This window comes from Abramis brama, assembly GCF_963993115.1.
Source record: "Abramis brama genome assembly, chromosome: 2".
Taxonomy (NCBI): Eukaryota; Metazoa; Chordata; class Actinopteri; order Cypriniformes; family Leuciscidae; genus Abramis; species Abramis brama.
In genome coordinates, this window is record NC_139964.1 from 10,289,445 (window position 1) to 10,304,449 (window position 15,005).

General features: G+C 42.6%; 2 protein-coding genes and 1 long non-coding RNA gene across 3 annotated transcripts; 1 reads left to right on the top strand and 2 right to left on the bottom strand.

Moving 5' to 3' along the window:
• Positions 1–317: 317 nt before the first annotated feature.
• On the bottom strand, positions 318–4,395 carry LOC311077645. Its single transcript, XR_014604943.1, has 3 exons — positions 4,002–4,395; positions 699–754; positions 318–575 (listed from the first exon to the last, which is right to left on the bottom strand). It is a non-coding gene; the product is annotated as an uncharacterized lncRNA (long non-coding RNA).
• A 153-nt stretch (positions 4,396–4,548) lies between these two features.
• Positions 4,549–10,663, bottom strand: LOC311077923 (polymeric immunoglobulin receptor-like). The gene is made up of 4 exons (XM_084106569.1): positions 10,496–10,663; positions 10,266–10,393; positions 6,052–6,295; positions 4,549–5,060 (listed from the first exon to the last, which is right to left on the bottom strand). Exons 1-4 carry the CDS (start codon positions 10,548–10,550, stop codon positions 4,699–4,701), a joined length of 789 nt encoding a protein of 262 aa, XP_083962695.1. The 5' UTR covers positions 10,551–10,663; the 3' UTR covers positions 4,549–4,698.
• LOC311077629 (uncharacterized protein) lies at positions 10,637–12,064 on the top strand. Its single transcript, XM_084106207.1, has 2 exons — positions 10,637–10,742; positions 10,943–12,064. The coding sequence occupies exons 1-2, from the start codon at positions 10,709–10,711 to the stop codon at positions 12,007–12,009; spliced, it is 1,101 nt and encodes a 366-aa protein (XP_083962333.1). The 5' UTR covers positions 10,637–10,708; the 3' UTR covers positions 12,010–12,064.
• Positions 12,065–15,005: the final 2,941 nt, after the last annotated feature.

Genomic DNA, 15,005 nt, shown 5'->3' on the forward strand with positions numbered 1-15,005 from the left:
TGTTTCCAGGCTGGAATGTTTGTTTTTGTTTTGGTCTGTGAAACTTTACGTGGCCAATTTGCCAGTTTCCATTGTCCGCTCATTCCTGTTGCGTGTGCTCAATCTGGCAACCCGTGTGAGCGCCGTCGAGTCTGTGGAGGCGGGAGAAACAACGATCTCCGATATTATGAATTCGACTACAGTACTTATTTCGACCACTAGTTGTAATTCTTACAGACTGCACATTTAAGTTTGGCGTGATTCAGGTTTGACTGTTAATCAACCTGATTATGAATTGCGTTTTTTCCCCCCGCTCCACTGACTGTGTTTCATGTTTTTAACAGCGAAAATGCTCATGGATTCAGATATGTAACCAAACATTGTCACTCAGTTTTACAAGGTCATCATGGACTAACAGTTGCATTTATTTCCTGCGCTACTGAAGTCCTGTCTGAATGATCTGTAGTTTGAAATATGACCGTTGAATAGGTGAGAGAATCAGAGGCATCGTGTTCACCAAACACTGGAAGGCCCAAACTGTAGCCATGAGTGTTTGTGCACATGATCTCTTCATAATGACAGACAGTGTGTGTGTCCTGAAACAAGGGAAGAAAGAGATGAGCAAGGACATGGTCAACAGGAAAGATGATTAGAATCCACAAGTTAACGGTTACAAACTGATTGAGATCAAACTCAAACAGACACATGATGAAACTCACTTCTTCAGTCAGCAGGTTTTCAGCCGAGAAATGAGCGACACCTTTCATCCACACTCCTGTTTCACCAGATTGGGACAAAAGGAATTAAATGATTTTAATTTGACAAAATTTAATTTGACACGTCCTGGTCCGCTCGGACAACATGTCCGTGGTGTCCTACATAAATCGCCAGGGCGGCCTCAGGTCCAGGAACCTGTACAGACTAGCAGAACGCCTCCTGGTATGGGCTCAGTGCAACCTGCGCAACCTGTGCAATCCTTTCTCCTAAACATAGGACCAGACAGACTGTCCAGGAACAATGTTCCGGCAGGCGAATGGTCTCTACACCCACAGACAGTCCAACTGCTGTGGAAGAAATTCGGCAGAGCGGAAGTAGACCTGTTCGCGTCTCAAGAAAACGCTCACTGCCCGGAATTTTTCTCCAAGAGCAGGGACGCGCTGGCTCATGTAAGGACCATCCATTAGCCCAACGACGGAATCCAACGGCCTGGCGATGGTTTAAAGCGTGTATGTCTTTTCAGCGCTCCAGTGATGTTCACTTAATTTATTGGAACTTAGTTTTAGTATTACTTTAGCTCTACGCTTAATCTGACTCCAATTTCAAATGATAATCAAATTTAGATCGTATTTCTGATTAGAAAATAATCATAAACATTGATTATGAATTAATTTAGATCTTTGATTATTCTGATTATCCCATACTTTCAATTATTCGTTCATTACGGACCGGGTGTCACTTTGAGACGTCACGTCGCGAATGTGCGCTCACGATCACAAACTAGCCAGTCCTGAAATAGTCAGAGGGTGCAGTGCAAGTATTTTACCCTATGCAGCCGCTCACTGCAGACCCATAGGTGTAATTTTTTATAATATTTGCAGCATACAACATGCTAAGTCAGGGGATAGTCAGAAATCAGAAGTTCCTAAGATGTGCCCCATGCTCCATTCAAAGTGCCTTCAGTTTGATCTATCCTGGACAAAGATTTGCGGAAACACCAGACTACACATTAATCTACTGGAAATAATGATTTGAGAAGAATGCAGAATAAATCAAGGTGTAACATTTATTTGTCAGGTAAAAATGTATCATGCCAATTACAGAAGTAATTTATTAAAAGCCAATTCAGAAAATATATGACATCATTTACTCAAAGATGACTCTAAAAGTAAGCAATGTTTTCCTGACAGAGACACACAGTAATGTGTCAGGGCTTTCCAACAGGAAAATACTGACATTCATTACTGTATGGGGGATGATCCTGGTAAAGAGTCCCAAATTGTATTCTATTCCCTCGCCTTAAATACCAGATCAGAACAGAAGGGGGTTAAGCAAATGTTGTTTAGAGTTGTTTGGGCCAATCCATGTACCCCAGGGGGGTAGCACCTGGTTTCAGGAGATGTAAAGAGATATCAGCCAGAGAGGAGATACCGGATTCTCCTAAGTTCTCAATCTTTCTCATTAAAGCAATGACTGCAATGAAATTAAGACCATTTTACCAATCGCACTGTGTCCTTTAAAATGACACCAAACATGAAAAGGAAAAACAACATATTCACAAGATACACCATATGTGTTAAATAGACATTCCTTGAGGAGGGAGAGGGGGGATGAGTTGAAGTCAAACAAGGGGACAATGAGATAAGTTTGGGCAGGACAAGGTTCTGTGCTCTGCCTTTGTTATCTGCTGTCCAGGGTGCATTTTATGGCGTTATTGCAGGGTGAGTTTTGTTTTAACAGGAAAATCAGTTCTTACACTCATGTATGGCCCCGCCGCCCGCTCTATGCTTTTCCCCCCGTCTCTCTCCTGCCTCAGGTGATAGAGCGGATCAGGGAAGAAGGATGCTCGGTACTGCTCGTAGCACCGTTCTGGGAAAACCAGCCTTGGTTCCCAGTAGTGATGCAGTTAGCGAGCACTGCCCCGTGGCCAGTACCAGTGAGGAGAGACCTCCTCTCTCAGGCCCACGGCTCGATCTGGCATCCTCACCCGGAATTGTGGTCCCTTCATGTCTGGGCCATCAACGGGTACATGTCGAACTCCCTGAGGGAGTATTAAACACGATCACGCAGGCTAGAGCTCCGTCTACAAGACGACTCTACTCCTCGAAGTGGTCAGTGTTTTCGGGCTGGTGCACAGCCCGTGGTGTGTCACCCACAGACTGTGGAGTGACGGAGGTGCTTTCCTTCCTGCAAGAGCTGTTGGAAAAGGGCAGGACCCCTTCCACGCTCAAAGTCTATGTGGTGGCTATAGCAGCATTCTCAAGAACAACGCTTGGTCAGTCAATAGGAAGGAACGATTTAGTCATCCGCTTCCTTAGAGGGGTTAATAGACTGAATCCTCCCAGACCTCCCTCACCCCCCGTATGGGACCTTTCTATGGTACTGGAAGCCATGAAAGGTGGACCATTCGAGCCTTTACAGACGATTGATCTGAAACATCTGTCTTTCAAGACCGTGTTTCTGCTGGCTAACCTGATGCTATCAGCTCAGAATGCTGCGTCTACTGAGCACAGCTCAATGATCGACAGTGAAAAGCAGTAGCACAAGATGTGCCTGGGCAGACTGTGTAAGACCCACGTTTTCCCATCAGTTCAGGCCGTACCCCGCCCTGTCTGTATGATGCATTCGCGTCTAAGCGACGCTGCCATATGTGGAAGAGTGCGGCTTTGCCCCTCCCTCTTCCCGGACTCCCTGTGAGTTCCCTGAGTGATTATGCACTATATGAGCCCCGGGCTTTCGCCCTTGGGCCTTTGGTGTCAGATCTCAGCATGCACGGCGTTTTGCATTGGGTCCCCTAGCGTAAGATATACTTACGCAGTACGAGAGACCTCTCGTAAGAGAACGTACTCGGTTACTAACGTAACCTCGGTTCTCTCTAGAAGAGGGAACGAGTACTGCGTATCTTGCCGTGTATGCGCACGCTCTGGTTGCTTCTATGATGAAAAAACTAGATAATAGCTGCCTGCGAGTGATATTTATAGGCCTAGACCACGCCCGTTTCGGCGGGACGTGACGCAGCGGGCGCGAAGCACCCTCATTGGGTCTGGCGTCATTGGGTCTGGCAGCAGGCCTCGCTCGATAGGCTGCTGCAGTTGCCGCAGAACAGCCAATAGGCGCGCGAGCTGCCTCGCCTATGTCTGTATGCTGCCGCAACGCGTTGTGCATTATTACAAAATTAAGGATAATTTTTGGCTTCAATATCTCGCGGAAAAAGGATTTTCCCCTAGCGTAAGATATACTTACGCAGTACTCGTTCCCTCTTCTAGAGAGAACCGAGGTTACGTTAGTAACCGAGTACGTTTTACCTTGTCTCTTTTGTCTCAAACCGAAATAAGCAAACAATGACAATCCAAACACCATCATTAGCACCATAACCAATGCCATAATATTGACTGTTGAAAAAACATGAACAACAGATGAAAATAATCCCAAATGTCCTGTTTTTAAGGATATCTGGAGAGTTGGATTGTTGTAAGTAACAGAATATGTACCTAGTTGTAATTTTGGTGATAATGATGAAGGTGGTAAAAATGAAGATGAAGGTGGTATTGATGAAGTTGAAGATGTGACGGGTCTGATGGATTCACTATCTTCATTCGCTGGTTTAGTCATGTGATCTGAAGCTGTTGTGGTTGGTTTACGTGACTTCCTCTCTGATGTGTCCGAAGCACAAATGATCGTTGGGTTTATTTTATGATACATAATATATAGATGATGACATTAGAAATCTAAATAACAGTCTGTAGTTTATGCAGTTATTGCAGAATAAAAACTATTTAAGATTGTTTGCTTGCATATATTGAGCATGCATTTCAGAAGAAGTCATATTGTGGCCAGTCATGTGACCACTTTGAACTTTTCCCTGACACAGCTTTTATTAACGCTTCACTGATGTCAAGGGTGTGGTGCAAATATAGCACTGTATGTGTGACCAGCAACACTTGTTAAATACAGTCTTCTAGACTGCGAACAACGAACAAATCATTATATATAATTTTACAATCAGATGATGATCTTAAAAATAAGTTCAAAAGGCTGCATCTTACCGTTATTAATGTTCAGATGTGTCACTGAAATCCACTTGGTCTTCCTCTTTTGTCCCGTCTCTCCAGCTCCACACCAGTATATCCCAGAATCCTCTAGTGTCAGATCAGTGATGGTCACAGTAAAAACTCCTGCAGATTCATCATCCCTCAGAGAGAATCTGCCGGTACTGTTTGTTTCTGATGAAGCTTTGATAGTCGATGTCTCACAGAGCGACGGGTCGCTTCCTTTGCAGATGAACTTGATCTCGTTCTTCAAATCACTGTTATAATGGCAGGTGATGTTCAGATGCTCTCCAGTCACACCAGACATGCGAAAAACTAAATCAGGGCATAAATGAGAGATTTAAGTGTCTCATTAATTTTACACTGCATCCTTGAGTCTCTGTTATAGTGACAGTATGGGCTGTTTAGTCTAATGTAAATCATGTCAGCTGTGTTTTGGTGTGAACGGCTTCTCTGTTAACAGAGACTGATAATGGAATAAATATAAAATGAAAAGGTATTTTACTACAGAAGGACCTGAACTTTTGTGAACAGATAATGTATACTTTGTGTTTTGAATGAGCGATTTCTTCATAACTGAGACAGTGTTGTGTGTGAGGAAGTGATGCGGGTCAGTGTCTGTGGTGTGAACACACACGCTTATCATCATCTACAGAGAATACTGTGGTTTCTGTTCTCTCGCCTCTTTACATCCTTATACAGGGTTACCACACCTTGGTTAACTTCAAATTCAAGGACCTTTCAAGGATTTTTCAGGTCCAAAACCCTCAAATTCAAGGACTTGATGTGGGAACACATTTTTTGTGTCGAACAACAAATGTTGAGGTTCCATCGTAGTTGTTTTGTGCGCATGTGAACGTCATGGCAACGTACAACACAAAGTGCCTCACGCGGGAAGCGCGTAACGCGTAAACACGCGTAGCTAACATAAATCAAGCAAGTATGCATGGGCCACGAAGTGTTGGCAAAATAACACATTAACGAACCGGAGGAAATAATATGGAATTTTTTTCCAGAAAAAGTAAATAAACAAAATAATTTCAAGCACTTTCAAGGAACTGTATCTATTATGTTCATTTTCAAAAACTTTCCAGGGCCTTGATTATTATTTATTTTTTTCAGATTCACAAACTTTCCAAGGATTTCAAGGACCCGTGGGAACCCTGCTTACAACACGTGATACAGCGCTCTCTCAGACACACACAGACCTCTCTGATGTTACTGATATATTAGTTATGATTATATGTGTTTTACACCATATCTATGTGCACTGTCCACTTCACTCATGCAGAATATTCTGACTTACCAGGTTTAATTTCCAGGTTAATCTCTGTGTATTTATCAAGTTTTCCCAGTCCTGTCTTCACACCACACCAGTATTGGCCTTGATCCTCTGTTCTCAGATCAGTGATGGTGACGGTGAAGATGTGGGTCATTCTGTCATCGGTCAGAGAGAATCTCCTGTCTTTAGCTGGAGATCCAGATTCAACCGGAATGTCTTTATCTTTCACTAGGCTTATAGTCCAGGCAAAATAGCGTTTTACGACAGACTAATTGTAAAATAATTTTTTGCAGCTTAGATCATTTCTATGAGGTGTCCAGAACAACATACTAAAAGTCCTAAGAAATCCTAGTTGAGGAAATATGTTAAATTCTCATCAATCCAAGATGTGTGCCAATAAGGCCAGGCAACAATACATCCCAATGGGGCTATTTTTTTCCTTTACTCCTATCAAAATGAATCTTTACACAATGAAAGTACCCATGAAAAGTAATTTTTTTTGTATTACAAGTTTCTTTGAAAATGAATTTTAATATGCAAATGAGCTATACACTAATCGAATATGCCCAAAATACACCCAATCATCCTACTGCCAATGGGTGATGGCAATGCTGCTTTTAGACTGGCCTCTAACCTGAAAACTGCCTGGCTTGGTAGTACCTGCCAGGGGTATAACCCCCTCCGGTATAGACTTCAGAGTCACGGGGGAACACAAGCCTCCCCACCACTACAAGGTAGCAACAACAGGGGAGGTTTCTTTTTGGTTTTTAATTTTATTTTAGCTTTTTTATTTTACTTTAACTAACCTAGATATTGCTGTTGCTAGCTTCTCATAACACAGCAAAACTACTTTACAAACAGTTGAAGTCTGATGTGTGGCCCACCTGGTCTGAAATACTTGCTAACTACAAAAAGAGAAGCAGTTTTGGTACCATACCATACCATCTTCTTCCACTTATCCGGGGCCGGGTCACGGGGGCAGCAGTCTAAGCAGAGATGCCCAGACTTCCCACTCCCTAGACACTTCCTCCAGCTCTTCCGGGGGGACACCGAGGCGTTCCCAGGCCAGCCAGGAGACATAGTCTCTCCGGCGTGTCCTAGGTCTTCCCCAGGGTCTCCTCCCAGTGGGACGTGCCCGGAACACCTTCCCGGGAAGGCGTCCAGGAGGCATCCGGACCAGATGCCCGAGCCACCTCAGCTGACCCCTCTCGATGTGGAGGAGCACCGGCTCTACTCTGACCTCCTCCCGAGTGACCGAGCTTCTCACCCTATCTCTAAGGGATCGCCCAGCCACCCTGCGGAGAAAGCTCATTTCGGTCGTTTGTATCCGGGATCTTGTCCTTTCGGTCATGACCCAAAGCTCATGACCATAGGTGAGAGTAGGAACGTAGATTGACTGGTAAATCAAGAGCTCCGCCTTGCGACTCAGCTCTTTCTTCACCACGACAGACCGGTACATCGATCGCATTACTGCAGAAGCTGCACCGATCCGTCTGTCAATCTCCCGTTCCATCCTTCCCTCACTCGTGAACAAAACCCCAAGATACTTAAACTCCTCCACTTGAGGCAGGAACTCTCCACCAACCTTTTGTGGGTGGCAAGCCACCTTTTTCCGACTGAGGACCATGGCCTCGGATTTGGAGGTGCTGATTCTCCTCCCAGCCGCTTCACACTCAGCTACAAACCGTCCCAGTGCATGCTGAAGTTCCTGGTCTGAAGGGGCCAACACGACAACATCATCCTCAAAGAGCAGAGACGAAATCGTGTTGACTCCAAACCTGAAACCCTCCGGCCCCTGGCTGCGCCTAGAAATTCTGTCCATAAAAATTATGAACAGAACCGGCGACAAAGGGCAGCCCTGCCGGAGTCCAAATTGCACCGAGAAGAAGTCTGACTTACTGCCGGCAATGCGAACCAAGCTCCTGCTCCGGTCGTACAGGGACCGGACAGCCCTTAGTAAAGGACCCCGGACCCCATAATCCCGGAGCACCCTTCACAGGCCGCCGCGAGGAACACAGTCGCATGCCTTCTCCAAATCCACAAAGCACATGTGGACTGGTTGGGCAAACTCCCATGAACCCTCCAGCACCCTGGAGAGGGTATAGAGCTGGTCCAGTGTTACACGGCCTGGACGAAAACCGCACTGTTCCTCCTGAATCCGAGGTTCCCTGGTGTAGACTTTCCCATGGAGGCTGAGAAGTGTGATCCCCCTGTAGTTGGAACACACTCTCCGGTCCCCGTTCTTAAAAAGAGGGACCACGACCCCGGTCTGCCATCCCAGAGACACTGTCCCCGACCGCCACGCGATGTTGCAAAGGCGTGTCAGCCAAGACAGCCCCACAACATCCAGAGACTTGAGGTAATCAGGGCGGATCTCATCCACCCCCGGTGCCTTGCCACCGAGGAGTTTCTTGACTACCTCGGTGACTTCAGCTTGGGTGATGGATGAGTCCACCTCTGAGCCCCCAGCCTCTGCTTCCTCAATGGAAGACGTGACGGCGGGATTGAGGAGATCCTTGAAGTATTCCTTCCACCGTCCAACGACATCCCCAGTTGAGGTCAACAGCTGCCCACCTCAACTGTAGACAGCGTTGGTAGGACACTGCTTCCCTCTCCTGAGGCGCCGGACGGTTTGCCAGAATCTCATCGAGGCCAGCCGATAGTCCTTCTCCATGGCCTCACCGAACTCCTCCCAGGCCCGAGTTTTTGCCTCCACAACCACCCGGGCTGCAGTACGCTTGGCCTGCCGGTACCCGTCAGCTGGGCCTGGAGTCCCACAAGTCAACCAGGCCCGATAGGAATTCTTCTTCAGCTTGACGGCATCCTTTACTTCCGGTGTCCACCACCGGGTTCGGGGATTGCCGATTCGACAGGCACCGGAGACCTTACGGCCACAGCTCCGAGCGACCGCTTCGACAATGGAGGTGGAGAACATGGTCCACTCGGACTCAATATCTCCAGCCTCCCTCGGGATCCGGTCAAAGCTCCGCCGGAGGTGGGAGTTGAAGATCTCTCTGACCAAACGTTCCCAGCAGACATAGACATTTGCAGACTCGGCAGACCCAAGCGTACTGTACAGTTTTGGTGTCTGGCAAAATTATTTTAAAGAGCTGGAATGTCTGGAAAGTGTGTCTATCTGGTTTTTCATCTGTCTTCTGTGTGAGAGTGAATCGTTTAGTTGGTAAGAATGACTTCTGCCTGTAATCTCGTAATTTTACTAACAATAACAATAATTTGTAAATCTACCAGCCCAAAATGTAATCTCACCATGTTACTAATGACTAAATTGGCTATTCTGACTTTCTTTTGATGTTATCTGAGGAGGAATGTCATTAGGTAAGGCTTGTTCGCAAAAAAAAAAAAAAAGAAAGAAAAGAAAAAGAATTTAGAAAGCAACTGGAGGCAAGATTGTGCAATCAGTTCTTAAGGTCAATATAAGTCTTTTTGTGGCAAGTAACCCAGGTAAGTGTGGTTAGTAACTGTTTATGCATAGGTTAACTTACTGAATGGACATGAATGTGTTAGTTATTTGGCCCCTGTTTTTTCTACTTGTGACTTTATGGTTTCTCAGCCATAAGTCAATTAGGCATAGTGTTGACCTCATTTGCATATTTAAAATAGATTTTTCAAAGAAACTTATAAAACAAAAATTTTATTTTTCATGTATACTTTCACTCTGTGAGGTTTGATTGTGATAGGAGTAGGGGAAAAATAAGTCCATTAGGGTGTATTTTGGGCATATTCGATTAGTATATTGCTCATTTGCATATTTAAATTCATTTTCAAGGAAATTTCTAATACAAAATGTTTTACTTTTCTTGTAGACTTTCATTGTGTAAAGTTTTATTGTGGTAGGAGTAAAGGAAAAAATTAAGCCTATTTGGGTGTATTTTGGGCATATTCGATTAGTGTATAGCTCATTTTCATATTAAAATTCATTTTCAAAGAAACTTGTAATACAAAATTTTTTACTTTTCATGGGTACTTTCATTGTGTAAAGTTTCATTTTGATAGGAGTAAAGGAAAAAAATAGCCCCATTGGGGTGTATTGTTGCCTGGCCTTATTGGCACACATCTCGGATTGATGAGAATTTAACATATTTCCTCAACTAGGATTTCTTAGAACTTTTAGTATGTTGTTCTGGACACCTCATAGAAATGATCTATGCAGAAAAAAATTCTTTTACAATTAGTTCTGTTTTTGGCTCCAAAATGAGTTACTTTGCCTGGACTATTACTGGACACTCTCCTCTGCAGAGATACTTATTCTTCTCTTCATATCCAGACTCATAGTCACAGCGTATTTCAACTTTTCCTCCTTCATAACCAGTGAAAGTCAAGATCTCCTTCGTTTCACACGCCAAGACTAAAAACATAAGAGAGATAAACTCAGCTCAGAGTGAACATGGACCTGATTGAGAACAGGTGCTGTTTTAGAAAGACCCAGAAACACAGAATAAACTCTTACCTGACATGATGAGCAGGAGAAATATGAGAAGTTTATGATCACAGATCTGGATCATTTTCTGCTTTATCTGTGAGCCACTGGTGGCCTGTGTTATGAAGAGCTGCTCTCTCTCTCTCTCTCTCTCTCTCTCTCTCTCTCTCTCTCTCTCTCTCTCTCTCTCTCTCTCTCTCTCTCACTCACTCACTCACTCACACACTCACTAAATCTCGAAAGATGATAAAATGGATGACATGCGTCGCAGAATGCGGTAAGGAACGTTTTTTACGTTATAGCTAACGTAAGCTAAAAGCAACCTAACCATAGTAACTTAAGTAACGATTTGGTTATTTCAGAGTGATTGTTGTTGTTGTAATTGTGACATTTAGTGAGTAGAATGGTTAAAAATTAACACATTAAATTAAATGTGTTTTCTGTGTTTCTTATTTCTCTCTGTTTTTTCTGTTATAGTAAATGCATGGTACATTGAGAGAACACCACAAAGGCGACAGTCCTGCTTCTGGGAAACACAGGTGCTGCAAAAATTTACTGAAAAAGACTGGTACCTCAACTTTAGAATGCCTAGAGAGTCATTCAACAGACTCTGTGACCATTTGCGCTCCCATGTCACCCCCCAAATCACCAACATGCGGGATCCTGTGCCTTTAGAGAAGAGAGTTGCAGTTACTAAGCTTGCCAGTAATGTGGAGTTCCATGATGTGGCTAATCTCTTTGGTATTGGGACCAGCACTGCCTGTAACATATTTTGGGAGGTGTGTGAAGCATTGAGCATTCTCAGAAGAGTTTTTGTCAAGAGGCCAAAAACAATTCCAGAAATCCAAGCCATCATGACAGGTTTTGAGAAAAAGACAGGATTTCCAATGTGTGCGGGCGCTTTGGATGGCACACATATCCCTGTAATTGCCCCAGTGAACTACCCCACAGACTATTATAATAGAGAAGGGTGGTACAGTGTTGTTTTACAAGGACTAGTTGACCACACATACAAGTTCATTGACTTTGATGTTGGCTGGCCTGGAAAGTGCCACGATGCGTATGTTTTTGAGTGTTCCCGCCTGAGCCGTAAGTTGAAGAGTGGCACTTTTTTCCCTCCTATTACAAAGAACATCCAAGGTGTTGACATTCCTCCTTTGATTGTGGCCGACTCTGCATACAGCTTGACCAGACACATAATGAAGCCATTTCCTGAAAGCACAGTGAGAGGACCACGTGTTGCCTTTAATGCCTGCTTGAGCCGTGCTCGCATTCATGTTGAACATGCATTTGGTCACCTTAAGGGCCGCTGGCGAAGCATTATGAACAGAAACGACTCGAATATAAATTATGTTAAACATGTTGTGGTCGCATGTATAACGTTGCACAACTTCTGTGAAATCCAGAAGGTAGCTTACCAGGAACACCCAGAAGACATGATGGAGCAGCCAGAGACAGTACCAGAGCAGCCTGACTTACCTGGCCTCTCCACAGCAGAGTACATCCGGGAAGCCCTGGTAGCCCACATCAACACAAGACAATAAAATGAAGACCATGAAATGTTGGATATCAGTCAAACAATGCAGTCAATTTCTGTTTTATCCAATAACATTTTATTGGAAAGTTATTGCCAAAAAAAGTTTTTTCTTTCCAAATATAAAATGTAAACATTCTAACAAAAAGAACAATTGTGCAAAAAAAGCTTTTACTCTTTACTGTAAAATAAAAAAACATTTTCATTTTCAGGTTTGGTGTGAAAATGTGTGCAGTTTGTATATGAAACGTATTACTGCATTGTAATAACTTATTATTACTTTAGTATATTTTACAAACATCAGAACATAACTTAAATTATTACTTAAGTATATTTTACAAACATCAGAACATAACTTAAAACATGAATAAAAGAGAACAATTACTTTTCTTTAATGAGGCTAGTTAGATGAATCATTGTAGTGGAGCATATTAAATGATGATGTGTGATTAGATGAACCAGAAGCTGAGGATGAAAAATCCATCCCCTCAGCTGATGGGCCCTGAAAATATGGTGAGTGGTGAGGAGCCATAAAAGGTGAGACGTGTGGCATGGGCCTCAAACATTGTAAAAGTTGAAACATCAATTCTCAGTTCTCTTTTGCTCTTCTTTCTTCTGCCTCCATCCTCTTCATTTCAAACTCCAGGCGTCTTCTCTCCAGCTCCATCCTGTTCTTCTCCACATTTTTTTCCCACTCGAACCTCTCCTTTTCATAATTATGAGAACTATCCTCCTGAATGAGACGGTCCAGACCTTTGTCCAGAGCCTCTAGTATCTGACTTTTTCTTCCTTTCCTTGTGCGACGCCCTAAAGAAATGTGTCAAACAAATACATCAACAAAGAGGTCAATATAGCACAGATATTATTATATTAGATATATTAGGTCAGGAGCATGATTGTTTTGAGATTATATGCAAGTGCCTACCTTGTGCCTTGAGTTCCGCAGCAACACTAGGTGTTGCTGCTTTGGGGTTAGATGCTACACAGAAGGAATCATCCTCAGCTTCATTGTCCCTTGAGGTATTTGAGCAGAGGTGGGAGACTCGAGTCATATGACTTGACTCGAGTCAGACTCGAGTCGCAATTTTCTGGACTTGAGACTTACTTGACTAGATCTCTGAAAAGACTCGACTTGACTTTAGACTTGCTCCTTGTGACTTTTGACTTGACTCGGACTTGTGCCTATTTGCTTGAAATGACTTGTGGAATTTTTTTTTTTTTCAATTATTGTGATTTTTTTACAAAAATTTTCGGAAACTCGTTTTCCCTCCTCTGCGGCTGTCAGTCACTCTCCATTCAGTATTCAAACAGCGCGCGCGCCTCTTCCGGTTGGATGCATGGTAAAACTCTCTCCAATATGATATATTCACATTATAATGCATGATCTGTATATAAAAGGCTGTGGATTTGCATAAAATGACTTTATTTTGTTGGAGTTTGTTGCTGTTTTTAAACGACTCACTACCATGTGCTTGTTAGATCACACACATCACAAGAACTATGAATCGGCATCAAACGCACAATAACTGGAATTTAAAACTGTGAAACAAATGATCAATAAACTGTTGGACAGATATACACTAGGATTTGTGCCCTCGACATTTCTTCGCTTTGTGCCGTGAACTTTTAAATGCGCACTTGTGCAGTGCAGCGTTGCACACTGTGACTCCATGTTGCTTTGAGCACATCATTCTGCGCCCGCGATGCGCATACGCGCATTGTGCGCTCTGTTTTGAAGCGTTTCATATTATCATGGTTTTCCGCATTGAAAGATTATTAAAAGCCTATATTTTTTTATACCTAGCCTGCTCAATACATTTAAAATAAGCATAATTTAATTGTATATTATTTCTGTGTAGTGTAGGCTATATAAATATATACACTTCTGAATTCTTGACATTAATATATAAATATAAAATTGTGAAATGTATGATTGCCTGATTGAATTTTATAAGAGTACTAATAGTAATTTGTTTTTATTAACATGTTTAGTTTTTATAAAATTACTGTGCAGATTTTTTCAAGAATTACTTTTTGCTGCTGATTTATACACTCATTAAGTTTAATAAAAATACATAATACATTTATGTAATATTTAAAGGTGTTAACTGTAATCTTACACTGCAAAATAATAACTTAAAAAGGATTAAATTCATCACAATTATGTAAGTATCTGGAAATTTGCAGCGGGGCGAGGGCTTCGATAACCTCTCTCTTTTTTGACCACATGTGTTTGCATCCCTGGACACTTATAGGTATTATTACTATATGTTGAGATGGGGGCATGTGACAATGTTCACTCCATGTTTACACAGATACATCAGGGTATTCATAGAAATGATCCAGTTTAACAGCTGTAGTTCTGACTCCTCCTGAGAAGGGAACATCAGCACATTCTACTGTCTGAAAAACTTACAATAATATGAAATTCCCAGATATATGTTCTTAGTTCTTTTTAAGCGTGTACAGGTTGGCCTAATTGGATTAAATTGAAATTTTGAATGTTTTTGTTTAGTTTACACTTTCATAGGGGACATCACAGCAAAATAACTATATGTACACAGTAAAAACCCCAGTGTTAAATCAACACTGCTCAGAGCACATATGGTCCCACTCTACAGAGTGTTAAAATTAACACTGAAGCAGTGTTGAAGTTAATGAGATAATTAAGTTAACACTGAATCAGTGTTGAAGTTAATGAGATAATTAAGTGATTCATTAAGTGATTGGCCATTAGTGGTGACACCTGATGTTAATAAGCAGAATCATTGACGGAAAGAGAAAAAACAATAACAGAAAAAAGAGAAACACAAGAACTACTGACTTCGAGTCATTACACATTGTTGCACTTATTATTACCAGTTTGACTTTATTTCTGTCATACATCGACAAAAGTTCTTGAGATTCAACAGAAGTTTAGACGGTAATATTTTATGGAAGTTTTCTTTTCAAGTTACCATTATGGTGGTCAGTGTTTTCTTTAGTTGGGCTCTTGACTCTTTTCCT

Excerpts from the sequence above, each read along its gene's own strand:
- LOC311077923 (XM_084106569.1), bottom strand. The coding sequence starts at position 10,550 with ATGATCCAGATCTGTGATCATAAACTTCTCATATTTCTCCTGCTCATC. Across the intron at positions 10,394-10,495 it reads TCTCCTGCTCATCATGTCAG|TCTTGGCGTGTGAAACGAAG; the intron begins GTAAGAGTTTAT and ends TTATGTTTTTAG. Across the intron at positions 5,061-6,051 it reads TAACCTGGAAATTAAACCTG|TTTTTCGCATGTCTGGTGTG; the intron begins GTAAGTCAGAAT and ends GCCCTGATTTAG.
- LOC311077629 (XM_084106207.1), top strand. The coding sequence starts at position 10,709 with ATGATAAAATGGATGACATGCGTCGCAGAATGCG. Across the intron at positions 10,743-10,942 it reads GACATGCGTCGCAGAATGCG|TAAATGCATGGTACATTGAG; the intron begins GTAAGGAACGTT and ends TTTCTGTTATAG.